The 27,326-nt window shown below is 37.6% G+C and overlaps 2 protein-coding genes across 2 annotated transcripts in view; one reads left to right on the top strand and one right to left on the bottom strand.

The window, feature by feature from the left end:
* Positions 1–20,120, top strand: part of adgrg6 (adhesion G protein-coupled receptor G6) — a 36,028-nt gene extending 15,908 nt beyond the window's left edge. Inside the window, exons 5-24 of the mRNA XM_079474068.1 lie at positions 933–998; positions 8,703–8,791; positions 9,274–9,326; positions 9,411–9,443; positions 9,572–9,711; positions 9,921–10,035; positions 11,189–11,277; positions 11,387–11,588; positions 11,676–11,841; positions 12,575–12,715; positions 13,166–13,285; positions 13,773–13,818; positions 13,954–14,060; positions 14,332–14,459; positions 14,664–14,932; positions 15,058–15,160; positions 15,301–15,584; positions 16,200–16,301; positions 16,795–16,947; positions 18,996–20,120. Coding sequence (XP_079330194.1) covers positions 933–998; positions 8,703–8,791; positions 9,274–9,326; positions 9,411–9,443; positions 9,572–9,711; positions 9,921–10,035; positions 11,189–11,277; positions 11,387–11,588; positions 11,676–11,841; positions 12,575–12,715; positions 13,166–13,285; positions 13,773–13,818; positions 13,954–14,060; positions 14,332–14,459; positions 14,664–14,932; positions 15,058–15,160; positions 15,301–15,584; positions 16,200–16,301; positions 16,795–16,947; positions 18,996–19,177 — 2,588 coding nt within the window. The 3' untranslated portion in view covers positions 19,178–20,120. The remainder of the gene's footprint in view (positions 1–932; positions 999–8,702; positions 8,792–9,273; positions 9,327–9,410; positions 9,444–9,571; positions 9,712–9,920; positions 10,036–11,188; positions 11,278–11,386; positions 11,589–11,675; positions 11,842–12,574; positions 12,716–13,165; positions 13,286–13,772; positions 13,819–13,953; positions 14,061–14,331; positions 14,460–14,663; positions 14,933–15,057; positions 15,161–15,300; positions 15,585–16,199; positions 16,302–16,794; positions 16,948–18,995) is intronic.
* Positions 20,121–21,305: 1,185 nt separating this feature from the next.
* LOC306904392 (endothelin-2) lies at positions 21,306–25,797 on the bottom strand. The gene is made up of 4 exons (XM_079474259.1): positions 25,473–25,797; positions 22,756–22,924; positions 22,242–22,358; positions 21,306–22,157 (listed from the first exon to the last, which is right to left on the bottom strand). Exons 1-4 carry the CDS (start codon positions 25,528–25,530, stop codon positions 22,067–22,069), a joined length of 435 nt encoding a protein of 144 aa, XP_079330385.1. The 5' UTR covers positions 25,531–25,797; the 3' UTR covers positions 21,306–22,066.
* Between the last annotated feature and the right edge of the window lie 1,529 nt (positions 25,798–27,326).

Here is a 27,326-nt window from a genome sequence, read left to right as displayed (position 1 = left end):
GCTATTTTACAGGGAGTAGACAGTTGTGTTCTATTCTGTATTGAAGATGTTCGTCCAAAGATTCAGAAAAGACAAAAAAATAGTTGCAACCAGTAGCATTTTTCTTTTGCAAGAGGATTTTAAAGACATCAAAAGCTGTGAAGTTACCAAACGTTACACAGTTTACTTTGTGCACATGGGTTTCACTCATTTTGGTCAGTCCTACAAAAACGCTCTTGAATTGAACAAATTACCGATGCATTTTCATGACTAAAAGCAAGCGCATGTTCTTTTACTTGGGTTTAGCTTCAATTTATGTCAACATTAGGTGTGGATGCATTCAGCTTGAGCTTTTTGTAAGACACTAGCAGATGAATTGGTGGGATTTGAAAAGCGGAATGCAATGTGATTTAGTGTTGAAGACATCCCTAATGCATTTGTGTTGACAAAAGGTGGCATTCCTGGGCCTGGATTCAAACAGACTGGCAGAACCTTTTAGTCACTCAACTGTGGCAAATTATTAAATTCCAGGTTTGAGTGGTTGGTGTTTGAGTTTCAGCGTGGACGTTTTGAGGTCACGTTCTATTTTTCTTACCCAGAGGAGTGATGGGAAAAACGTACACTTTTAAAATCGAATTATTTTTCTGTGTTGGACTTGTAAATTTCGTATGCATGGTTGAGAGAAAGAGAGAGCTCAGAATCATTCCCACAATCTGTATACTGTATAATCATTTCGCTTCATTTTCAGGTTTTCTGTTTACTGCACATTATGTGTTTGTCTCTCTCAACCTTTAACAATTCTGCTATATTACATATATTTGTATTATGTAGACATTTAGCTATTTTGGGTATGGAAATCTCACGTTATTTCTTTGTTAAATTGTTTTGTTTATTATTGTCAACATTTATGATTGTTAAATAATTTTAAATTGTTGTGTTACAATCTTTCAAAGGTACAGCCATACCAACTCTTCCCCCACAATCCCCAAGTTGTGCTTCCCCTGGTCTTGGCTGCCCAGGTAAGGAGAAATTTCCTTATATTCCCCTATATATTTTTACAGGGTACACAATGCATAACTCTATTAGCAAGTTTTTGTTTCTTTCGCTTTGTGCTATAATTCCCCAACTGAACAGCTTGTCCGTGTGCATCCATAACAGTACATCATCAGCTGGAAACCTTAAAGGTCAAAGTCCTATTTTAACTGTTTTTCTTCTTTTCCTTTGGGGAAAAAGACAAGAAAAAGAATCTTAGAGGAGCTTAGGACCAAAACTAGGCATCTCAATGGTCTCAATGGGCAAAATTGCTTTTTAAGGCTGTATTTTTAAGGCTACAGTAAACATAGATTTAAATGAATAGATCACCTAAAAATAGAAATTATGTCATCATTTAACTTCAAGTCCAAATCAGGATAAATGTCTTTGTTCTGATATTTGTTAAAGATTTGGAAGAATGCTTATAACCAAACAGTGCTTGGAACCTATTGACTACCATATTAGGAAAAATTACTTTATTAATTTCTTTGATCTGTTGAAAACAAAAGAAGATTTTTAAAGAATGTAGGAACGCAAACAGTTCTGGTGCCCTTTTGACTACCATTATCATTTTTCCTATAATGGTAGTCCACGGGCACAAGAACTGTTTGGTTATAAAAATTCTTTCAAATCTTTACCAAATATCTTTCTCTGTGTTCAACCAAACAAAGGAACTAGAGAGTGAGTACTTTTTAGGTGAACTGTCCCTTTAAGATGTTTTTAGTAGGAGGCGATGCACAGGCAAATAAAGAAAATCTCTTATGTTTCCATTTTCATAGCATCATCACTACAGCATATTTTTGGGGAAAACATTCATGTTTGTCCGAATTGTGGCTATTATTTTTCATAAATGCCATTGGTTTTGTCATTCTGTCTTTAACAATCAGCTCATGCCAGGCTTGTGACGCACACAAACCATTTGCTCCAATGATTGTTCTGCGTTTTTGGTTTCACTCTAACCTCCATTTAATGCCAGTGTGCCCTTCTTCCATCCCCGCCACCAGCAACATTAACTGTTACCAACGCATCCATTGCCACCACTAACACGATTTCTACTAATGCAACAGCCCACGGTAAGCATTCGCCTCTGCCTTCTCATCATTGAATGCCAATGTTCCTTTTGTTTAATGGGGCTAAAGACATATGCATAAAACAGAACAGGTGGTTTTAACTTTTTTTTCTAACACGTTTGGAGAACACCCTGATTAGCAGCAAGAGTAATACTTGTATCCAAAAATATAAAGCAGTTATCTTTTTATTAATGCCAGTTGATGTGTTCCAAAATGGCAAACATAATTGTTATATAACGATTTTTTTATATGCATAATGAAGTAGAGAAAGTGCATTTGTGGGTGAGAATGGTTTAATCATTTAAGCACAGGTCTTTGTCGGTAATGTCCATAGATTCAAATGTTCTTTCATTGCTGTCAAATTGCAGCATTCATTGCAAGCGCTACATCAGGAATTTGAATCATAAGATGTTGTAGTGACACTGTACACTGTGGGTGTTTGCTTTTTCACATTTAAGATACTGGCTCTGAAGTCGATGCATGTTATTATTTCTCTATTCTCTTCATCAGCTCACACTACAACTCTTTCACACACAATAACTTCTAGCATACCGCTAACCACACACTCTGGTAAGCAGATATCTAGATTGCCTCTTCTTTTATATTGTCTAATGAGGTATGATAAATGACCTTACTAATATCACCGCACGGCTCTACCTTTGTTTACCAACACTAGCTCAGTTCACGATTGCTAGTGCTAACACAACAACCACTACTATTGGAAAGCTAATAGTCTACCTGTTACCTAATAGCACATTTAATTTTTAAAATTTGATTAATATCTTTTGTAGTTATGTCATGTTTTTATTGCTATACTATTCATGTCTGTGTGACATCAAAGCACAACACTCTAAAAGGGACATTTCACCCAAAAATGAAAATTCTGTCATTTACTCACCCTTGAGTAGTTCCGAATCTGTATACATTTGTTTTTTCTGATGAACACAGAGAAAGATATTTGGAATTATACTTACCATATGAAAAATGACAATGGTAGTCAAAAGCGCCTCAGAACTGTTTGTTTCCTACATTCTTCAAAATATCCTCTTTTGTGTTCAACAGAACAAAGACATTTATGAAGCATGACTATGGTAGTCAATGTTGGCCATGAACTGTTTGGTTCGAAGCATTCTTTCAAATATCTTTCTCTGTGTTCAGAGAACAAAGACAGAATTTTTATTTGTAGGTGAACTGTTCCTTTAACCTAATCTAACCCGCAATCCAATTGACCAAAGTGTATACAATTTTGTTAGATAACAAAATATTGAAACAAGTTAAAACTTTAAAAAAAAAACATTTATAGAGCTTTTCTCAAAACTTACGTAAGTTGTCACATTTTTGCAATAGCTTTTAACCAACTTGTTTCAGGAAGATTTTCTCTATGTTCATGTACATTTTAAACATTGTATCAGTTGTTTTATCAAGTAGAATCTTACAGACTTGTTCATGCGCATCATATTTTTAGATATATTAGTAGCTTTATGAGCTATTTCTTTGAAAAAATAAATTTAGATTAGTTTGATATTTAGTTATCAGTGTAACACAGTGACACACTCTTAGAAATAAGGATGGTAAATACTGCTAGGACTGCGTATCACCATTCCAAAACAGTTGTGTATTGTTTTCAGTTTCCGTTAACAGATCGTACACTTATTATCGAAGCTAACAGTGAATACCTGCAAATGTTACACAGCTTGTAGCATTTAAAAATAATGTCCTGTTCTCTTCCCTGTAAAATGTACATTGAAATTGGCCAAATAGTAGCACAGATTTTTGCAGATTCCTTGAAGTGCCCAATAGAACAATAAAAAACAACACAGACCAAAAAAAAAACCCAGCAAAATGCATGTCAATATCTTGTGTCGTCTTGTGTACTTACGCATAGCTTTATTCTGTTTGTGTTCATTTACCTAAACCTTTCCCATGCCATCAATCATTTAATCCATTCCTTCATCTGCAGCTGCTGCTACTAACCAACATCTGTCCATCAGCAAAACCGATGGTAAGCCTAATGTACTTTTCATGTCATACGTGGCTTGCTTATGCTTATCAGGGGATGACACAGCTAAACCTCCTTTTGAATGGGCAGAATGGGAGTCTAAAGTCTTGTCTGATTTGGGGAAAAATGTATGGTTTATTTCTTTTAAACTATGGGTGTCAAAGACCAGATCAGTCCATCTACCAAACATTTTATCTTTGAATCTAATATTATTTTGTCATTTTGTATTTGAATGTAATTTGATTATTACCTCTTCAATGCTTACCTGAAAGGTAATGTATTGTCTCGTGAATTCATTTGTCTTTCTTAAACTATTATATCAGAAGCCTGCTGTTTAGTTAAGCAACATTGTGTTTGTGGTTTTTTTGTCCCTAACTTCTTCCTGTCTGTCTGTCAAACTCTTGAAAACTTTTCAGGCCCAACAGTCCTCAAACTTGACTTGCTATTATGATTCTCTGCTGTTCTCTTGCTGTTCATTTCAACTTCGCTGATACGTTTGCACAGCCATCTGTTTTTTCTCGAATCTCTAGATCCTTTTATTGACTGTCTATTCCCATAAATATGTCAGATATCATTATTTAATAATGTGTCTTTTAGCCCTTTCCCTCACCTGTATTGCTTTAATTTACCTTTACTTTATGGCCTTCTTCTCTGGACTGTGGTAACTAAATATTTTCATAGTACAGTACAGATTTAACCAGTGAGTTGTTCTCAAATAATATTTTGTCTTGATTTACTTTTGTTACTCTCATATTGCTTGCTTGGTTCTGTAAAACACAAATATTTAAATATTCATTTTATTATATATTTATATATATATATATTTATGTTAATTGCTTTGTGTTGTATAATTTGTCTCTGTGAATTTTACTGAATCCTCGCTCCCTTTGCGAAATAATTGCGCTGGAGCAGAGAAAGAGAGGGCTGCATATTTGTGGTCATTGCTGCGGCTTACTCCTGGTTCGGAGACACCGTCCTCTAGCTCTCCCCTTGCTAGGCCTCCGGTTATTCCTGCCCCACGAAACCCCAAAACATCACTCGGCTTCATCTCCACACCCCTCATCTGGCCCGTGAGAAAGAAAGTGGTGGCTGCCATCACTCGACCACACAAACGTCCCGTCATCCATCTAACTAAACCTCCTGCCCGACCGATGATAAGCATGACGAATGAATCCCACTGGCTCAAAACATTCACAGTGACATCTGTTACCAAGAAAACAGACTCAACGGATATGACATCCGTCTATTCCCAGGTGACTCGTCCCTGGCAACAAGACGCTTACAATCAGAGCGAAGATTTTGAGTATTTCCAGGTGAATCCACTCAGTAATCGTAAGAATAAACCTCTCGCACCCCAACCGGTTCAGAGCGATGGGGACAAGAACAGCTCTGAGATCCTTGATTACCCCTCTGGGTTTTTTTATGATACTGACTTGGACGACGATGATGACTTCAGCCTGTTTGATTTTGATTCCACCTACTCTATGGATGAAAGCCTGAAAACTACCATTCCTCTTAACATGTCTTTTTTGGATCTAGAAAGTGTGTCTACTTTCAACACTACGCTTTCTGAACCTGTAGGAGAGGATATTAGCAAACAGGAAAATTTACACAGCCTACCAGACCTTGGTTTACCCTGGGTTATGTCAGAGTTGGCCCAAGTCTCAGAGCAGCTTGAAACAGACAGCAGCTGGACACTTATCCCCTCTGTCGCCATGAATCTGGGAGAGACAGGTGTGCAAATGAACCAACGTGACCTAAAGAGTCTCTCGGCCCAAACGGTGGCACGGACTTCCCTCTCAGGGCCAGAACGGTCGCCCACACACCCTGTGGATATGAAGCTAACAAGCACTGTGCCCTGGAGCCTCTCAGAGGTAGCTGCCACCAGGGACACCTTTATAGTTGCGCAACACAGTCAGAAAGAGACAAAGCTGCATCTGATCGAGTCTACAGCGGTGGAAACTTTAGCAGGGGGTTATGTCGGGACGAGCTTGATAGAACCTGAGTTTACCCCTGTCATTTCTTCATCAAACTCTCGACAGAGTTTTCTCCACTATCTTCCAGATCAAACTATTTTACCCATGGAGTCTTTGGCATTAAGCCGTCTTGCTCCACAAGGCAGCTATCCCCTCTCAGCCGAGACGTTTATCTCCTCTCTCTCTTCTGCTCGGAGTACTGAAGCTACGACCGGACTGCTTATTGATTCAGTCCGCATCTCTGCCACTCGGAGTTCACACAGTCGCCTGATGTCTACTGCAGGTGTTCAAAGTGACTTCTTAATGACAAAGGCCATCAGACCGAGTCTATTGTCTCCTTTGCAGCACTCCGATATTTTCCCATCTCTGACAACAGGCTCAATCCAAAGTCTCCATATATTTGATTCGAACAACATCACTGACCTGGTTTTACCCTCATTAAAGAATCCACTTATCCTCTCTGCTGTTGACTCCAGTATTTTTCCAACTCCCACCTCATATCCAGGCATCGAGAGTGCCATTTCTACGTCAATAGTGGGTAGCCAGTCCAAATTAGATTTAGTTTTGGCGCTGGAGCCATCGCATGTAAACAGATTGCCGGAGACTTTTTTCAGAAGCTCAAATGGCCGAGGGGATGTTAATCCTTCAGAGGTGGAACTGAGTTACTTGTCACACATGCCTCATAATTCTGTCAGCGGGAACTTTGAATTATCGTACAGTTCTGTGGTGGCCCTGATAGATGAATGGAGAGGCTCTCAGTCTTCACCCCTTAATTCAGCCTTTCAAATGAAAGTGGAGAAGATTGATGCGTCGGCCACATTCGGCACACCCTTGCATGACGTTTTTTACTCTGGGTCAGAACGCGTCTCGCTGGCATCGTCGGGGAACTACAAAGTGTGGAGGAGTGCAAGAGAGAACGAAATCCGGACAACGGATTCCCAAGTTGCACCAGAAATATTTCCATCCAACACCATTTTTTTAAATGCGCTGAGCGAAACGTTTATTGTCCCGAGTAGACAAAAGGAGGCCTCGGCTTATGAAAGCCAATTCAGGTATCAGTCAGAGACAATGTACATTTCTGATTTTATTGAACATATCATTCCCTCTATGTCTTATGAAGAATTTCATCATGATAGGTTTGTTCCTTCAGATGTACATAGTCAAACAAGCAGGCCAAGCAACACAGATGCTTTTCTATCTAGTTCAGAAGTCCCATCCAGCTCTTTTATAAAGTATGTAATGCATGACCCCATTGGTTCACATACTAACTTTACAAACTTAGAGCAGGTTGTGAACCTGTCAAGTAGTATTTCACACGATGAACAGTTAATTACACAAAGAGCAGTGACAATTCATTCTCAAGCTACAGAGACTTTGACTGTCGGTGACGCTCACGCTTCTGTATTGTGGAGTTTGCAATCTCACAACCAACACACTCCTGCATTTCAGCAATTCCCCACATTTGCAAGCAGCCGGCCAAAGCCATCAGAGCTTGAAATGAGTGCTCAGATATTCGTTCCAGTCATCCACCCCACCAAATCAATGGACGCTGCCATCTCGAACAGCAACCGCAGTGAAAACCTGCTGGACACTAAACATGTCCACTCTCCAACAACAAAGCAGCCATTTTGGTACAAGAATGAACCAGCAAACCCCTCCAGCAACGGCCACAATGTGCTCGTTGTTCAGTCCGCCACCGCAGATAGCAAGACGCATCCGTCTTCAGCTATTGACGACCACTCTTTTGTCCCTACAAATGGCACAGTTGCCCCAACCAAAGGAGCTGGCACAGGTTCTGGTGCCACCCATGGGACTATCACAGAATCCCATGAACTGGCTTCATGTCCATGTAAAGCTCCCTTTCCTTTTACATGTCTGTGTGGACTTTCATCCGGGAACAGTATGTTTTCCAATCGCAATCTAGAAGTTAGAGAGAGAGTCTGAATGCTGTTTTTCTAAACAAGTGATTTGTAGAATTGTAGTTGCAAAATCAGGTGAAAATCTGTCTGTCTTTTCGGTGTACAAATTCTAGACTATGATTCTATATGATTCCCTGTAGTTAGTAAAACATTAACCATAGCCAGATCTTTATGTGCTGGCTGTTGCTCGCTCGCTCAAATTGAGCACAGAATTAAAATTTTCCTGTTGTTTATCATGTTTTACTTTCTTAGGAGACTGCTTTATTTATATACTATAAGATCTTTTTTTCTTTATGCAAATCTATTGTTTCATTCTGTTTTTCCAAATGACTGATTTGTAATTTGTGGAAATAGCTATTTTTGCCTTTGTCTCCTAAGAAACTGTTGGCATGTTGTAGTGATGCATCACATACAGTAGAGAAGCACTAACAATCTAAGATACATGAGAGCCATCTTGTGATAGCAGTGGAGCATAGCAGTAGATCCGTATGTGCTTGAAAATCAGGCCTCGGATTCTATTCAAATCCTTTATACTGTGGTTTATTTTGCACTACTGTGAAAAGATATTATTAAATAACCATAAAAACGCATTTGTTTCAAAATCGCCTGTTACAAAACATTAATTGATCTGCTGCTATGCAACACAGAAATGTAGGACTTGTGTATTATTAAGTAAATTGTATTTTTATTGATAAATCTAAAACTTTGCTCTCCTTGCAATTCCCAGAGGGTATTTTCTACAGGATATCCCTTGGGGTAAATGCTGTGGAGACAAACACCCCAGGGAGTGGTGTTGAAACCATGATAGCTCAGTGGGTATGTTTTTGCTTCTTTTATTTACTTTGTTATTGTGTATTAAAGGGGATGTTATGATTACATATAAAAGGATGGTAAATTTCACGGATACCATGTTTTCTACTTTTACATCCATACCTACATATACAGCCACGGACAAAATTAACAGAACCTTCCAAATTTCCATTTCATCAGCTTTTCTGTTATTTTGACCTGTTTCTCCCGTTTACATTTTTTGCAAAGAAATGCATATAGAAACAATATTTTTGTTTGAAATTTGGGAGAATTATTGTTAGTAGCTCATAGAATAAACCAAAAATTATAATTTTACATAAACAAATACAGTACATTCAGAAAAACCGAAAATAGTCTTGGTTGGAATGGAATGGTCTCTTAATGTGTTTTATTTCTGCGTCTGTATTTAGACATATCTCTCCCTGTATACCTGTATACTGTATATCTTTCTTTCTCAACATGCATTTTGTGTTGTGTTATGTTTACAGCTCAACCAAACGTTTCAGAACTGGATCTACAAAGTTAACATTAAAAATGTTAGGTAGGGTTTCTTTTTTGACCTAAAAGTGTAAATGAACGTTTCTCGCTTTTAATTTGTAAACTGTTTTGTGCTGATGCTTTTTAGACTTACTCCTGTTTCAAGATCTGCAACTTTACGGTAAAACATTTAGTTGTTTTATATCTATGTTTGTTTTGTTCAGTTTTTCTAATAGTACATATTCGGATCTATGTTGTATTCTAATTCTAAAAAGAGCTCTTGATTTTTATGCTGTATTCCGATATCAGATATACCTGCATGGCCCTGCTGGTGTACACGAATACCACAAATGCAGATCTGGCAGTGGGAGAAATTGAAAACAAAATGCTAAGTGCCGCTGACATTGGGAACGGCTTGATATTGAACGGCGTGACTGTGAGCTTAATGGGTATGACATGTTGCACAGATCAATAATTGTAGGATTGATTTCAAGTTCAATTCAAAATGCTTATAATAAGCTTCTGTCAAACACCTAGGATGTAAGCTTCTGTCAAAGGAAAAATAAGATCATAAGGGAAGCACGGTGGACGTATATGTTTAGAAGATGTGAAACCTTTTCAAAGAGGTAATTTTATTTAATAGTTTTTTTTCCTTCAGAAAACTGCCAGTCAGAGGAGGTTCCATTCCACTACAGATGGCCGGAGACCCGACCCACAGTCACCCAGTATGTGCCCTGTTTCCCTTACAAAGAGCAGAATGCCTCCAGGACTTGGTGAGTAGACATTGAATAATGCCTTGGCCTTGATGTAAAAAGGAATGAATGACTTCTTGACACATTTACAGTCAGTAATGATCAGTGTTGGGTAAGTTACTCTGAAAAAGTAATGAATTACTAGTTACTAATTACATTTTCAATAGTGTAATAAGATTACTGTACAAATGACTCTCTCCAAAAAGTAGTTACTTACTATATCCTATATCAACCTTGATAAGTTAAGTAAATCAAGGATAGACGTGAAACGGCCCTTTTAATAAAAAACTGCATAAAGTACTATTATTAACTGACCAGAGTACTACAAATGTGAGAATTGTACTTTAAAGCATGGATTTTAAATTTATAATTTTGATGTCAATCTCAATATTGCACACACATATGTGACCCTGGATCACAAAACTTAACTAGCACGTGAGCATTAAAAAAAAGCCTAAAATACATTGTATGGGTCAAAATTATAGATTTTTCTTTTATGCCAAAAATCATTAGGCTATTAAGTAAAGATCATGTGCCATGAAGATAGTTAGTAAATTTCCTACCCTAGACATATATAAAAAAAATTATTTTTGTCAGTGGATGGCCTGCTACAGTGCCTAAGGTTAACAACTTCAAAGGCAATTTTCTCAATATTTCGATATTTTCGCACTCTCAGATTCCAGAGTTTTAAACGGTTGCATCTCCGCCATTTATAGTCATATCCTTACAACCTATACATCAGTAGATTATGTTTGTCAGATTATGTAAAAATCTTAAATTGAAGACTGGTTTTGTTGTCCAGGGTCACATATATTACACAAAGTAACTAATATTAAATTACATAAAAAATGTGAGTAATCCCTTACTTTACTTTCAAGGGGAAATCAATTAAATTACAGTAACTAATTACTTAGTAACTAGTTATACCCAACACTGGTAATGATGTATTTTCAGGGGTTAATGTTATAGACTTTAGAGGCTTTACTGCACAAACTATTAAATCACAAAGAGAAAACAAGAATCAAATCCCTCTCAGTTACCACCATCATCATTCTTTATTTCTCCCCGCTCTTGTCTTTCTATAGCACTATACCCTGAATGTTTAAAAACTGTTTGTATCCGTCAACTGTGTTGGACCTTATATTTTTAACGTTTAGATTTTTTTCCTCCGCAGCATGATCAGTCCAGATAATTATACATCATTTTGGGGGCCCCTGGACCATGGAAACTGTACGTATATAAAGGACATTAATGTTACACAAGGTACAGTATACTCTGCACAGCACAAACACACAGAAAAACATAAAGTTTGTTTACCTTTTTCTCAACTTTCATGTTTATCCTTTTCCCAATCTTTATATTTTACAAATAGAGAATGCAATAGACGTGGCTGTACAGCTCGCCGATATTACCAACAATGAACTCTCTACGGAAGAGGTGACACAGGTTGTCTCCAAAGTGAAGGACCTGGTCAACATGGTCAAAATCAACGCCACACTGGCCAGAAACGTAGTTGAGATTATATCCAATGTGATGACCAGCTCAGAGACCGCTCAGCTGGCCGCTTCAGAAAAGTATGTGCCTACTATCTAGTGATGTAAGACCTAAATATGTATTTTGTGTTTCCTTTTATTAAATTATATTATTGTGTTTTGTTTCAGCGCTCTCAAAGCAGTGGATGAACTGGTGCAGAAGGTTGAATTTGATGGACCCTCTTTGACCATTAAATCCAAATATCTGGCTGTGGGGATTTCTGCCTTCAATCCCAGCAGTTACAACGGGAGCACGTTCAGTGCATTTATATCCTCTAACACAACAGATCCTCAGGTAAATATCATGAACTTCTTCCATATATTCATTCTATAGATATGTATAATTAGACAAATGTTTATTTAGTGCAGGCTGAGCTATCAATATTTTAGGCCATTTTCCGAGAAGAGAAAGACTGCTATATTGTACAATGTATATGTGTTTCTAAATACTTGTGTTTATCTTCTAAAAGTGAATTTTGTCAACATTTAGAGGTAGACTAACATCTACTGTAGGCCTTAAAGCTAACACAAATGGATTTAAAGCCACTCATTAAAATTTCATGGGATCTTTTAAGCTTTCTCAAGCAAACCTTTTAACAGTCATTCTGAAGTGAGAGTTTAAAGCAATCTTCAGCAATTAAGCCAGTGTAATGAGAGGTGACATGCGTGGAGCACGCACAAGGGTCGCACCCATTGATTCAGAGCCAAGTGTTCCTGGAAAGTCGTGATCTTGTACTTTTCAAATTGTCAAGTTGAGAAAACATGTTTTAGCACAAGAACATAGAATCTATATACCTGCCGAGCTCTGGTTATTTCCACAAAACTGGAATTCCGGTCACTGAAAAGTTTCTTTGAATCCCCCGCTTGCCTGTATGTGTGTTTTGTTCAACATATTGGCTAATGCTGATAATGTAGTGTCGTGCCCCGTGTCTAACAAAAATTCAAATTGATTTAAAAACACTCACACGTTTTATCTTTAAGCTTGGTGAATTTGTCATAATGTTATGATTGTTAATTCTCTCTCTAAGATTGATTTGGACTCAGAGGCCCAGAATGCTTTGGCTGTGGTCACTTTACCTCCCACACTGTTGCAGAACCTGAGCAGCTCAGAAATTGAAAGAACGTCCAGATTACATTTCATGTTCTTCAGCAAGACAGGGCTCTTTCAGGTGAGCGCTAAGTATCCACGATGTCCCTTATATTAAAAGGCTTTATTTAAAAGGCTATAAAATATAATATTGACATTTCTTACTGGTATTTTTATCAATAGCACTTTGGATCATTCATGGTACGGTAAAGAATATCTGGGCGTTTTAACTTGAGTAAACTAACTCCTCTGAATAAACTTGTTTATTCAAAAAAATAAACATAAATGTTATGATTAACTTGTGTAAATGTCATTATATTTTCCTGACCTGAATGTATTTACTGTAACATAAACATACTGTTTGTAATATTTACTAATAGCTAACAAAAGTCATATACTGTACTTTGTCCGTAATCGTCTACAAAAAGCAATACCTCTATATTTCTTTAAGAAATGTTTTTGTTATGTCAGCAGTTTGGCACTGTTAACCTGATCTTATTTTTTATTTTAAAATGGGTTAATCTCTTCCTAGGTTCAACAAAGTAATGGCCTGTCCCTAAAAAGCTATGTGGTGGCTAGTAGTGTGGGCAACTTAACCATCAAAAACCTGCAGGACCCTGTCAGGATAGAGATTACCCATTTGGAGTACCAGGTACTCAGACGCTATTGATGTTTTGTGTGTAAAAAATAAATACCATTACTGTAGTTTTCCACAGTTGTGAAATAAAATAAATAATTAAAAAATTACCATTGGTAATTTTTAACTCTTACCCATGGGATCGTACCTATGTATAAATGTATAGGATAATGCAATGTAAGTCGCTTTGGATAAAAGCGTCTGTCAAATGCGTAAATGTAAATAATGTTTTTTATATTTTCATTATCGTTGGCCTGTTTGTAGTATTATTGCAATACTGTATCAATTTTATTATATGACAAACATTGTGGTCACTGTGGGATTTTGGTGAAAACTATGGTTTTCTTGGTACAAGTAATTTCTCCACATTTTGCTGTTCTGAAGTTCCCGCCAATAATATTTCCAGACCCTAATTTCCTCCCAAAATTATTTATTTAGACTAACTTGAGCAATTGTGTCCAATTTGTGTCTAACACATCTTAATGTGTCTGCCATCCCGCAGAGAGAACCAAACCCTCTTTGTGTGTTTTGGGACTTCGGCCTCCAAAGTAAGCATAAAATAAATGATTTATTTGCTTATTTTGAAGCATTTAAAGTTCCTATTTATTTATCGTTTAAAGTAGATGGGGCATACAGAGGTATATGCTCAAAGCAATTGTATAACATACATTTGTTTCCATTAGACGGTTCTGGCGGCTGGAGCAGTGAAGGCTGTGAGGTCAGCCTGGAGTCCAACAGCAACATGACCGTCTGCTTGTGTAACCACCTCACACACTTTGGCATTCTTATGGTGAGATTTGTGGGATTGGCAACAGAATCACCCGGCAGAGTAGTTTCTTGTACTTGGCCGGTATTACACATTGAAGCCGATGTCAATGGCTAACCACCTGAAACAGATAGGACCACTTGAGTATGGCACAAGAGACTTCTTACATTTATAATATGTTGTTAATTTTAAGAGTTCACTTAAGGATGCGCTTTTCTTTTGGAATGAATTAGACCGTACAGAATTTCACTATCATGTTCATTTGGGTGAACTTTACCTCGCTCTTGTCTTGTAGGACATCTCTGGAGCTGCAGCACAGATTGATGCGAAAAACAACAAAGTTCTTACCTTCATCACTTACATCGGCTGTGGCATCTCTGCTATCTTTTCAGCAGCAACACTGCTCACATACATTGCTTTTGAGTGAGTGCCCTACAAAAAATTAAGCTTGCATTCATTAATGCGTTCATTCGAAGTATATTTGTAAATGAAAAAATGCTCTAGGTGAACATAATTGTGATTTTCTAATTCTTCTGGACGATTTTGCATATGACCACTCTTATTTGTTGCATGTGGCTTAAATGCACTAACACATTATTTTTACTGACATGTATCTGAACTCTACAGGAAGTTGAGGCGGGACTATCCCTCCAAGATTTTGATGAATCTCAGCACATCCCTGCTCTTCCTCAATATGGTGTTTCTCCTGGACGGCTGGCTGGCATCATACGAAATGGAGGGACTATGTGTGACAGTGGCGGTCTTTCTGCATTTCTTCCTTCTTACATCCTTCACCTGGATGGGCTTGGAGTCCATCCACATGTACATTGCCTTGGTGAAGGTTTTCAACACGTACATACGGCGATACATCCTCAAGTTTTGCATTGTTGGGTGGGGTAAGTCCATTTTGAAACTGCAGTTTTTAAAAGGGTCTTAAGTTGTAGTTTGCTATGCCACTATCTCTTAACACTGTAGTTTAAGAGTTCTCTCTGAAACGTATTTAAACACACTGCTTTTTCAGGTGTCCCTGCTGCGATTGTTGGCATCGTGTTGGCTGTCAGCAAAGATTCCTATGGAAAAGCGTATTATGGAAAAGAAGAGAACGGACAGAGCTCATCTGAATTGTAAGTTTGCCAAGAGAAACTCAACTGAACGGGATTGTAACTTAATGTTGTCTTTTAAAATGCAGTAGATCTTTGATGAGGTTTAAAGCTTTACTTCCTAAGTCTCATTCTGTCGGTTTTCCTGGTCTCTGTTTCAACAGCTGTTGGATTCGAACCAAAGCGGTTTTCTACGTGACATGCGTGGGCTACTTTTCCATGATCTTCCTATTGAACGTTGCCATGTTCATCGTGGTCATGATTCAGATCTGCGGGCGTAATGGCAAGCGCAGCAACCGGACGCTCCGAGAGGAGATCTTGCGTAACCTGCGCAGCGTGGTCAGCCTGACTTTCCTGCTTGGCATGACCTGGGGCTTTGCCTTCTTCGCTTGGGGTCCAGTCAGCCTGGCCTTTATGTACCTCTTCTCCATTTTCAACTCCCTACAGGGTTGGTTTGTTTTATGTGGACTTAGTTACACCATTTTCACTATTTTGTGCGGAAAATAAATCTAGTATAATTCATGTATTATGTGCCCATCTATTTTAGCAAAACTATAGGTATATAACTCTATACTATTTTTATAGATTTATATTAGATATTATTCAAAAAATGTTTTATGCTAATAATTTATAGTAATATTTCTTGTTTAAATGTTAGTCCAAATTTACGTCTATAATTTATGGTAGGCCTAATATTAAGCATGATGTTCAGCATGAATGGTAAGTATAGGCCTCACGATTATTAAACCTTAGTACAATCATAAGTATTAATCTTAAGTATTCATGTAATTGTTTCGCCGTAATTTGTTCTAGTTTAATTCCTCCAAATAATGTACAAAAGTCTAAAAGCTTTGCCGAAACCCGGGATCGAACCAGGGACCTTTAGATCTTCAGTCTAACGCTCTCCCAACTGAGCTATTTCGGCTTTTTGTAGTCAAGCTGTAAAATATGACAAACGCTAGAGGTCGCTTAAGTTTTAAAGATAAAATGACGGTATTGTTTCATGTTAATAAAGGATTTTATATATCCATGCGTTATTAATCGTTTTGTTTCGTTTCGACAGGGTTATTTATATTTGTGTTCCACTGTGCTTTGAAAGAAAATGTACAGAAACAATGGAGAAGATACTTATGCTGTGGAAAATTCCGTTTAGCTGACAATTCAGGTAAACATTTATAATGTCTAAAGTTCAATTCATTTCATTACTATCACGTTGCTTGAAATCGTTTTATACCATACAATAATGTAAATCCAAAAAGCAAGTAATTTGTGGATTTTAAATAATAATAACTGGTTATAAAACCTGTTTGGCTGGTCAAAGTGTTTATTTGTTGTTGGTGAAACTGGTCTTGCCTGGTCAGGCTGATAGACCAGCTAAAACCATCTGAACACCAGCTTTGCCAGTCTGGGAGAGCCTGCCTAAACCAGCAATTTCCATCTTGAACCAGATGAGAGTTTATAGAGCGTATGTTAAATTACATTAAAATGTGTTTCAATATCTTTAAAGCTCAGTGGATCGTGGATGGTATATTTCGATTTATATTTAGTAAATTCCTTAGATGTTCTTTCATTTGTATCCTTTAATTGTGCATCCCATGCAAAAAAGATCAAGTAGGCTGTGTGTGGTACTTAAGATATGTGATTTAACCTATTTTCAGATTGGAGCAAGACTGCCACTAATAACACTAAGAAAGTGAGTTCTGATAATCTGGGAAAATCGCTTTCGTCTAGTTCTTTTGGCTCTACCACGGCAAACTGGACATCCAAAGCCAAAGCCACACTAAACCCCTTTGCCAGGCACAGTAATGCAGGTAAGACTCATGTACATTTAAAACAAAATAATGTCGGATGTTTCGGCAGCATTGTTGGTTTGCTTAACCCTTTGATCCGTGCATGAGATGGATATATATTTAAACCCTAAATTATCAAAATACCTTTGAAATGTCAGTCCATTGTAGCCAACGTTATGAATAAATTCACAATGCTTATTTTTATAACCTTCAAGATGTCGTAGTAGCACACTAGCATTCAATCGTTGCTGTGATGTGTAATGCTTAACTATTTCTAGTAAAGGCCTTATTCATGCATTACTTTGTGCTTTGCTCTACTACTGTATGTTATATTTTGTGGTTACTGTATGCCCGGACTCAGTGGTGCTGTGTGTGTGTATTTATGTTTGTGGTATAGATAGTACCCTGCAATAATGCCATGGAGAGACTTCCTGAGGTAAAACCACACAAGCCAGCTCGAGTTCACGCTGCTTTTTCTTATTTGTGTGATCAGCTTTCCGTTTTGGGATAGACTGAATTCAATCCATCGGCCCTTGAGATGATACCTAACCAAACTCCCTCCTAAATGCTTCGTTTTGATCCTTCCAATGAATAATCTTTTGCAGACAGTGATGTTTCATGATGTAATAGTTGCCTGTTGGATTGAATCCAAGTTGTGGAGTGACATTGGAGACCTAGAAAGTGCACTTTATCATTGTCAATAGCACAATGATCAATAAAACCTCTTAATTCCGGTAACATTTTTTAATAAGGTGCCCTAAGTTAACATAACGAATAAAATAGTAAATACTTTAGCTAACATTAGCTAACAATGAACAATTTAGTTTTTCAGCATTTATAAATCCTTGTCAATGTTAGTTCGTGTCAATTCAGTTATTCATATTAGTTCATGGTGCATTAACTTAAGTTAACAGAGACAACGTTTGATTTGAATAATTTTTGAGTAGATGCTGAAATTAACATGAATTAATGTTAATAAATGCTGTAGAGTAATTGTTCATTGTTAGTTCATGATAGCTAGTGCTACAAATTCAGTCTATATTAGTAGACGAGTCTCGGTGGCTTTTTGTTCTCAATGTCATTTGCACTACGTTGATACTAATTTTGCTCATGGTGGGCTGCTTTGATTTATTTCTATATATAATTTTTTTTATGTTTGCATCCCACTGTTACTTCCACATGTGTGTGTTGTGAAATAATTACGTTGACACCTTTATTTTTGACTGTTTAATGATCTTACAACCATCATATTTAACAAATGACCTCGGCATGGTACACAGAAACAATGGATCCTGAAATGAATAGCAGAACTCTGCTCCAATATCTGTAGATTTCGTTGCGCTCATAAAATGCATTTGTTGCATTACAAAGCAGTCATTGCATCATTGTTCAGATACATTTTAAAGGCAAAAGCACAAATTAGACGTGCATGTGCGTTTGGAATGTTTTGCCTAAGAATGTACAATGGCATGAAAAATCAAAGCTTTGGCATGACAAAACAACCACTCACCTCTTATTGATCATTATTTGGATGAACATAAAACTGAGAACAGTCTGTCAAAGTAAAAAGAATAAAGATTGCTTGTGTGTGAGACAACCACCATATGTTTTGTGATTTCAAATGAGTGCCATTTGTCATCATGTGACAGCTTGATTTTGTGTGTTTGTGTGCCAGATCAAATGATTCGAGCTAGTATGACGACATAGTGATTAGCAAAGATCTCTTTACAATTATTTCGTACAAATAATTGTAAATAATAATAATTGTAAATAATTGCACAATTATTTCGTGAAAAAACCCTTCAGCGCTCCCTTAAGTATTTTTGAAAGATCTCAATTTGACAAACTTTTATTTACATTTGCCAGATAAAACAAAGTCTGTAATCTTTGTATTCTATATACTGTATATAGTTCATTTTTGAAAGTCCCGTTGGTTGCAGTTTGCAACTTCAGCACTAGATGCCGCAAAATCATATACAATGGACCTTTAAGTCTCCTGAGTCTCTTTTTCTTTGTGTCTGTGAAATGTAACTGTGTGTTTTGACTCCCTTCATTTGCCATACTTGCAGGTAAAAGTTTCTCCAATCAGAGCAGCCCAAAAAGCAGCCCTTCCGAAGGGGAGGCGTCCTCATCCATACGTCCCGTGCATCAGGTCCTGGATAAAGTGAAGGGCTACTGTTCGGTGCGATCTGACAACTTCTACAAAAACATCATAATGTCAGACAGCTTAAGCAATAGCACCAAATTCTAGTGAGAGGGGCTAAAGAGAGGTTGTAAAGACAAAATCATATTCATACTCTATCATATGAATCGAACCCTCCCAACCTTTCCCATCAGGAGTAGAAATGTATAACCCTGTAGAGAGGGACAGCTATGAAAGTGTGGATTTTACATACTGTGATATTCAGCTTATACTGACTTTGTGATCTGTAAATAGTCATAATATATTTTACTGTTTGTGCCTTTTCTAATTTTTGTTTTGCGTACTTTCTTTTTTTGCACATCGGTTTTGAGGCTTTTTGTATATACTGTGTAAATGCTTGCTACGGTATTCTTCGGAGAGTGTCAGCGGGACCATATTTTATCCAAAGACTAAGGTATATTTTCCCATCTGCTGGGGACTGAGGAACAAGATAGGTGGGAGCCTGAATCGTCTCGCTCGTGAATTTTGCTCTGGTTTTGTCAGAGGTAGCTATTCTTATCCTAAGCAGCTGTCATGTAAACATTTTCACTGTACATTACCGAGTCTTTAAAGCTTATTTAAATGCCCTCTGTTTTAGACTTCCCAGGATCTACTACTGATTATAATAATACAGAAAATTGTTGTTTTTTGCAACGTGGTCATTGTTCTTGTGTTTGAGTGTGTGCAGTTATACCACAAACAATAGTCAGGCTAGAAATTTAATTCTCTATGTCCGAGACCTCTGTTGTATGGCAATGGAAAACAACAGCTAAACACCAAATCTAACAGGTTCATTTGCTGTAGTTTAATGACATTGTTATTTTGACTTGGTATTTATTTAAACTGCTTTCAAAACATGTATGTGCTTCAGTCAAGAAAGTGTTAGTAAAGTACATTCTTATCAAGGGCTATTCAGATTGTTCTTGTCTTCAGTGTAGATCATCAATGTATAGCGTTTATGGATGCGTTATTGAAAATGTGACATCCTGCATATTAAATGCACGTAAGCCAGTTCTCGTCTCTCTTGTGTCTTTGAAACAACACAGTAATGTCTTGATTGTTGCACAAAATTAAGACCACGATCACATCCAGTGCACGGTTTTGTTCTAGATGAGTCCTTGCTGTTCTCGCTCCCGAACGCTGTGGGCATTTTTGGTTATTTAAAATGCAATTTAAAAATGCATCGAGGGCCAAGGAGAATAAAATTGTAGAGGTTATGAATTAAAGTAGACTAACACATCATGCCATGCTTGTTAATGTTCACCATCACCCGACAAAACAAGACTGGGACTGTAGGGTGTCTGTTAAAAGACTGTTAATGGTTTAGTTTAAAGTGACAGTGTGTCAACTTGGCTTGATGCTAATCAAAAATATGCATAATTATAAGCTAAATAAATAATCTAATTTAACATCAAATATAACTAAATGTGTTATCATGCCATATCTTGATAACCTTCATCCGTTTTTAGCTCACTTTTAATCATTTGTTGGGTTTTTGAGGGTGTTTCCCAGCACCTAACAATGTGGTTAGTGGTTGCCTCAAAGAGTTTAACCGAAGTAGGGTAGACAGGAATAGAGCGTGTTTGTTCCTTTGTCCCGGTAGTAAATGAGAGCGCCACAAATTTCTTCCAGAGGTTTCTTGTGAAAGCCTTCCTGTGAGGTAAACCAGCATTCCTGATGATGCTGAAAATGAACAGAGATAAACTGGATATAAAGATCGGAGATTGGGGCCCGCTGCTTCACGACTTTAAGATGGCTCATCCTTCATGATGCCATCGCTTATCAAAGAACAAATCAACACCAGAAAGGCTTTAAACTTCACCTTGTGGAAATCTTACTAAACTAAAGAAAGAGTAAATGCAGCTATTCAGAAAATTGCTAGCCTCTAGCACAATGGAAACTCTTTGACATTAGCCTCTCTCGCTCTGTTTGATCTCTAGGCACAGTTTAATCGGTTTCTCTTACAGTATTCCTGTCTGACGTGATTGTTTGGTGTTGGTAGTCAATTCATGTCGAGTGTAAAGAGGTTTTGGCTGTTGCCACATTTTCACCCTTCATGTAAATATTATATTTCTTTCTCATTGGGAAGTATGAAGACAATTTCTGAACTTGTGTAAAGCTGGACCACATTGTGTGCATCACATTATGGTGTCCAGATGAGTTTGCTGTCATTTTCACTCCAAACAACCACAAAGTTTAACAATCAAGAAAGATGTTTGTTTTATTTGCCTTTTTTCACATGAAAATAAATATTGAGTAAATCCTTTAGAATATAAAATGCAGTTTCAACATTTCAGAGTCAAATCACATCCACTGATACGTTTCAGCACCTTCATCATATACAGTATTTTCTTGTAAATGCATCTCTTCGTATTTTTCTTCAACAACAAATTTGTTTTCCTTATTTACAACAGCTTTTATAGTAACCTTGAAAAAAATGCAATCTCTGCAGCTAGTTCCGAGTAACTCCTTAAAGGGACAGAGGTCTGGTGCTCAAACTTTTACTTTTCACCGAGTATTTTCTATTTCTTAATTCTAAGAATAAACTGGATCCCACAATCACAGACTTAGGCCAAATATGTTTAACAACAGTCCCAAAGTACCTAAACCACAGTGGCCTCAATAAATATTAAAGTCAATGATCTGGTCTGCTCTTAACATGATACTCATCTTTGCATGTTATAAAGAAACATCCCTTGAATATTTTAAGCAATACAAATTTTACAGTATTTTTGCAATAAACTGACAGTTTGAGAATATATCACTCCTACTTGCTTTACATACGGTACGGTTGAGATGCTAGCATTTCATGACAAGAAAAAGTTGAACAATGTCTAATACTGTACTTTGTGATCGATCACAACAACAGTTACAAGGCACTGAAGTTTAGACGTCAGACTTTCTTCCTGAATCAGAAATAATATACAGTAAGTTACAACAATATTGTTTTCACCGTTTTCAGGTTGTTTGGATAGGATTGTGCCTCTGCAGTCTCAGAGAGAGTCTAGACTTGTGCCTGAGATTTCTTTTGACCGAGACACGTTCCTCTCTGAAAAGAAGTACAGTACATTTGTTTAGTTGCAATGTCTTTGAAACAACCGCCACGTGTAGTGAATTTAAGAACGACACTTACTCGACACGAGAGCAAAACTGCAGGCACTTTGAATCTCTCTTGTCTGTACAAAGGCATCGCTTCACATCTCGCCTTAGACGCATCTGAAGCGAGCCAACACCGTAGGGAATGACCTGACTTAAAGAGAACGACAAATATATTAGAATACATCTCAAACCCTGTCACCACTGAAAATAAAACATCTCATTTAATAGCAACCTTTTGATGGTGCTTTGATGCTAAAGAGTTCACACTCAGTTATTTCATTTCCCAGGATCCAGACCTTCAGTCTTTGGTTTTAAGGTTGTTTTTCATGCAAAGGCAGTCTGCCTGTCCTCAGGTCTCCATGCGTGGGCCACATTAGTGAAACCGCACACTTAAATACAACCAGACACATGCTTACAGGTTACCGGCTTCCCTTCCCTGCACACATTTACTTCTAGCCATCTGTTTACTGATGCATAGCTTTCTAGTAACATAGAGCAATCTCAATAAATCCTTTTTTTCATCTTTGGTGTATGTGTAGCTGGTGTACCTGGGTGTATCGACCCAAACAATTCCTATGTGGCAAAAGTAAACACATTCCTTGTCCTTCAGGTTTTCACAGGAACAGCGCTTCTCACGGCGATGGATTTGAAGAGTTGAGTTCACAGGTGGACTTCCGTTTGCATGGGACGGTTGGACTAAGACGGATGCTGTGTAGGCTAAACACAAAAAATTATTTTAAACCATAGTACAAGAAAGATTAAATAAATGTAGCCATCATTTCGCATTGTCTCCGTGATCAGCTGTCGATTGACACTATCAATGCTACCAAATAAAATCCTTCCAGTAAAGTGTTTTAAAGCTTTAGGTTTTGCTTTGATCCTCAAAGCCGTCAAAATATTTATCAGTGTAAGATCAAAGTTTTACACACTTTAAGACACTTTTAGAATAATCTGTTGCTGCAGTCTAAACATTTCAGTTTGCGGTCATCTGTGTCTATTGAAAATATTGGAAGTCTATTACAGACTTACTTATAATTCCAGTTTAACTTTCATACAATAGGTTATCAGCTCAAAACTGAATTGCTATGCCGCAATATAATAATCGAAATAATTTGAATTGTTAAATTGAAACGTTAAAGCGGTATAAAAATATGCAAACAAAGTAGTTTGTTTCATTGAGGTTGAGGCGAATAAATCGAGTGGCCCATGTGGATTGCGTTTAAAGAATATAGCAACTCCGAATCAGTGGCCGACCACATTTTATGCCTCTAGGATTCCTGCATTGCATGTAGATCCTGCTACAAAGCAAACCACTACTACAGCTTCCGATGGCTGAGGTTTTAAACTTGAATGAAAAACAGGTTTTGTGCTAATACCCATGAGCAACATGTTTACAGAAAAACAAATCTCAAACAAAGACAAAAAACTAGGTATTTAACACGAAATTACAATGGCGCATGTCCTAAAAAACCCTACATGACTATGCTACCATGTCAAAGACATCATACTGTTCTTTTTTTCTTGTAGGTGGTTTATTTACTAGGAGAGTCATTATACTTCATTAAGATATGAAGAAAGATATTCAGTCAGAGGGCTCTGGAGGTACAGTCAGGCCATTCATGAGCATTGCATGTTTTGTTCTAAGGACTTGAAAAAGGTGTTTTGACCAGAATGAGTTCTTAATAGCTCAGCAGAGCAAGAACTGCCTCTTGGACATAAACCTTGACATATGAGGATGAAATCGATCTGGGAGTTATCACGGTGATCCATCAGTACTAAGCTGCAGGGGATAACTGGAATGTAGTGGACTTCTGTTTTGGTGCTGGTTAGAAGGAGGAAATCAGTTCCTGACATCTAGGCCCTAACGCCCGGAGAAGCACCAGTTGGGCTTAGCGCTGACAAAGACACATTGGTTCCATGAGTTTCACTATGAGAAGCTTGGACATTTATGTCTCTGTTGTGGTTAATATTAGTGAAGGGTAATTCATTGAATGATGAGTGGCTCAGATAGACATCTCACTTATACCAATCCACCCAAATCCTGGGAAAGATACAATCAGGAGACGTTTTCTTTATCCCTTGTATGAGTCTAGACGTCCACCCTTAGGAAAGCTCTTTAGATCTCATGAGCATGGTTTGTTTTCTTATGAAAAATGTAATTTTGTATCCCATGCCCTGAAGCGAGGGAGTATTGCTAATGTGGATTAAATAAGGAATTAATTCCACAAGCCCAAACATTGAACCGCATCATCCTCAACTGAAAACACGCAGAAGAGCGAGTGAGTTTGTGTTGTTAAGATTGAAACATAAATCTTGACTAATCCTGACACCTGTAGTTTGACTTTCTTGAAACGTATACCCTCGGAAAAGTATTATAAAGAATTTTTCATTCGTATCTTGTTACAGTGCCTAAAAACCTGAATTGCGTGCTGAAAGAGTCCATCGCTGAAACGAAAGCCATGTAATAATATAACATACTTTGTTATGGAGGTATTGCCGGCCTATGTGCAACCCTCTTATGTTAGTTGATTCAGGCTTTACAACACATTCAAAGTTCCCATGGAAAACAAAAAATAATCACAGTTTCTGAAATTTCTAAACATCTCTGTTTCATTGCTTGAGCTTATGTTTTTACTGATAACTTGCACTGGCTATGAACTCTCCACCGCTATTAAATCCAAAGCTACCCACAGCACCAAAGCTCTGTTACAATACCTCCCGCTAGAGTAAACCGTGGCGAAGCAATCGCACTGCACGGCAGCTTGTTCTGCGGTCTATAGAAGATGGCCTACACATGGAGGATTTCCATCCGGCTGCATGTTAAACCCAGACAGAATTTGACTGCATTTTATTCCACATTTAACCCCAATTCAACAGTTAAATGTATTATTTCACGGCTAACTGCGTATTGCGACTGGCATTGTATTCTTTTGTTACATGTTTCCTCGGCAACGTAAAACTAATTTTGACAAATAAAAAAATATCAGACGTCTGACTTTAAATCAATACAATACAAGAGATGTTCATTCAAACTTGTAGTGTATTGGGTTCTCATCTTTTCTGTGACCATTAACCTTTCAAATTACTACAGGAAATTCATTGTTTAAACAAATACGAATTGAATAAGAAAATGAAATAAGATGCGATAAGATCCTGCGATAAGTGCAAAGAACAATCTCAATTTCATTTGAACAGAGGTATCATACAATACACTATAGAATAGCTTGTAAAGAAAATATGTATAAAACACACAATAGTTATTTACCTTGTTGTTCCAATATCAAAACAACAGCACTCATGAAGATTGAGAGGATAATATCCATATTGCTCCTTTCCCAAAATGCGATGCACAGTGCTTTATTGGTTAAGTCTATCTACAGGATATCTATCCAAAAGCAGAGCGAGATGCATTGTGGAGAGAGAGAGAGAGAGAGAGAGAGAAGGCTGAGGAGACTTTCAGAAACTCCTGCCACCCTCCAGACACCTCCAGCCTACCACACCCTCCTCCCCCACGTTCATCTCTACATCGCCCTGCCAAACTGTTCTTCATAGGAGCAGGTGTTTTACAAAACTCATTGTGTGTCTGTGGTATATAGTGATGGGGAGAGAGAGAGCTTGTACTCTTGGTGGATAGATGCTCGCTCTGTTGAAACCATGTGACAGTAGGTTTCTCCGTTGTGTTTTGAGGCTCCAACATGGAATTACAGTATAAAGAGATCATAGATTTGAATACTGAGTGCATTAAAATGAGATTGCGTTGGAATTTGTGAGCTGGAATTTCTGTGCCCTCTTGTTTCCTAATACTGTATCCAATAGGAATGGATGTTTAAAGAACAAAGTCAAGACTTCAGCCAGAAAAGGAAACCCAACTCTTTCAAAGTGCAAAGCCTACAGACCAGGTCTTTTTCCCAAACCAAGGGAAGCCCATTTTGGTAAACCCCCATCTTAATTGAAACAATAAAAAGCCAATTGAAACATCACGATAGACGCATCTGTGCGCCAGATTCTCGTAATTGCTGAGGGTTCCGCTGACTGGTTCTTGCACTTTTTGAGATTCAGACAACACAAGCAGAGTATAAGATCTATGAGTTGTAGCGGTAAATTGGTCAGGAACGGTTCTCAATGGAGGCTTGTTCAAGCACCGTGGGGATGTATTCTATCCAGCACCACAGGGGCTATTTTTTCCCACCCTTAGCTCTATTTAAGTCACGTTTCGACTTCTCATTAGTCCAGATTAGGCTTCGTTTTGCATTCAGGAGAGATAATTAAAGGCTGGGCGATACACAAAACAACATATTTGGTCACAGAGCCCCTGGCTACAGCAATTACATCTGTGAGGTGAGGTGTCACGGAGGAAGGAGAACCTCAGAGCTCCACACGTGTTCCTGCATCTGTGGAAAAGATTTAATGAACAGTTTGTCAAACAACATTGACCTGCTTGCGCTCCTCAAACTGAACTGTGACTAAAAAAGAACGCATTTTCACAGTATTATTATTTGATTGCATTCTTTTTATATTATTAATACAAACCTATTATTTAAAACTGACCTATTGAAAAATATCAGCACATAAAACAAAAATGACATAAACATTGCTTATTTTTTGACCTCGATAATGTTACAGTTGTCAAACCATCAATCCAATAATATAGAAATATTATACACTATTGTGTTTCACCCTAATGCTGAAATTACATGGCTGTTTTGTCACCGACTTCCTCCTCATTAAACCTAAAACCCCTTAAAGCAAGACCTTGCCTCGGGTTACGTTAAAAGTGCAAGTAGCCTACTTGACACAATAAAGCAGTAAAAATCAAAGCATGGCTATTGCACCGATATAACAAGGGTGTTTTTAGAATTCTGTATTTTTTCTTCTTCCAAGCTCTTGTGGAGACCCACATGAGAACCAGGAAATTTTGAGCTGCCCATGATGTTGTGTACAGGCCTTGTGATACCCTGATGATCTACTGTCAGTATCGATCTCAGAATAGAGGTGGTCTTAAATGTATAGGCCTGCTTTATGAAATCTGAAATATATAGTCTATTGAATGCCTCTATATACCCAAATGCAAACATGTACATTTCTTTTTTTTTCAAAATATAAATAATGTGAAAAAATG

The sequence above is a fragment of the Barbatula barbatula genome (genome assembly GCF_947034865.1).
Source record: "Barbatula barbatula genome assembly, chromosome: 15".
Taxonomy (NCBI): domain Eukaryota; kingdom Metazoa; phylum Chordata; class Actinopteri; order Cypriniformes; family Nemacheilidae; genus Barbatula; species Barbatula barbatula.
Note: the sequence above shows the minus strand (reverse complement) of the source record. Positions and strands in the feature narration are given on the sequence as shown.

Bases quoted from the DNA above. Each gene is read 5' to 3' on its own strand.
- LOC306904392 (XM_079474259.1), bottom strand. From the start codon at position 25,530: ATGGATATTATCCTCTCAATCTTCATGAGTGCTGTTGTTTTGATATTG. The intron at 22,925-25,472 runs GTAAATAACTAT...TTTTGTGTTTAG, and splicing joins TTTGATATTGGAACAACAAG to CCTACACAGCATCCGTCTTA. The intron at 22,158-22,241 runs GTAAGTGTCGTT...ACTTCTTTTCAG, and splicing joins CAGTTTTGCTCTCGTGTCGA to AGAGGAACGTGTCTCGGTCA.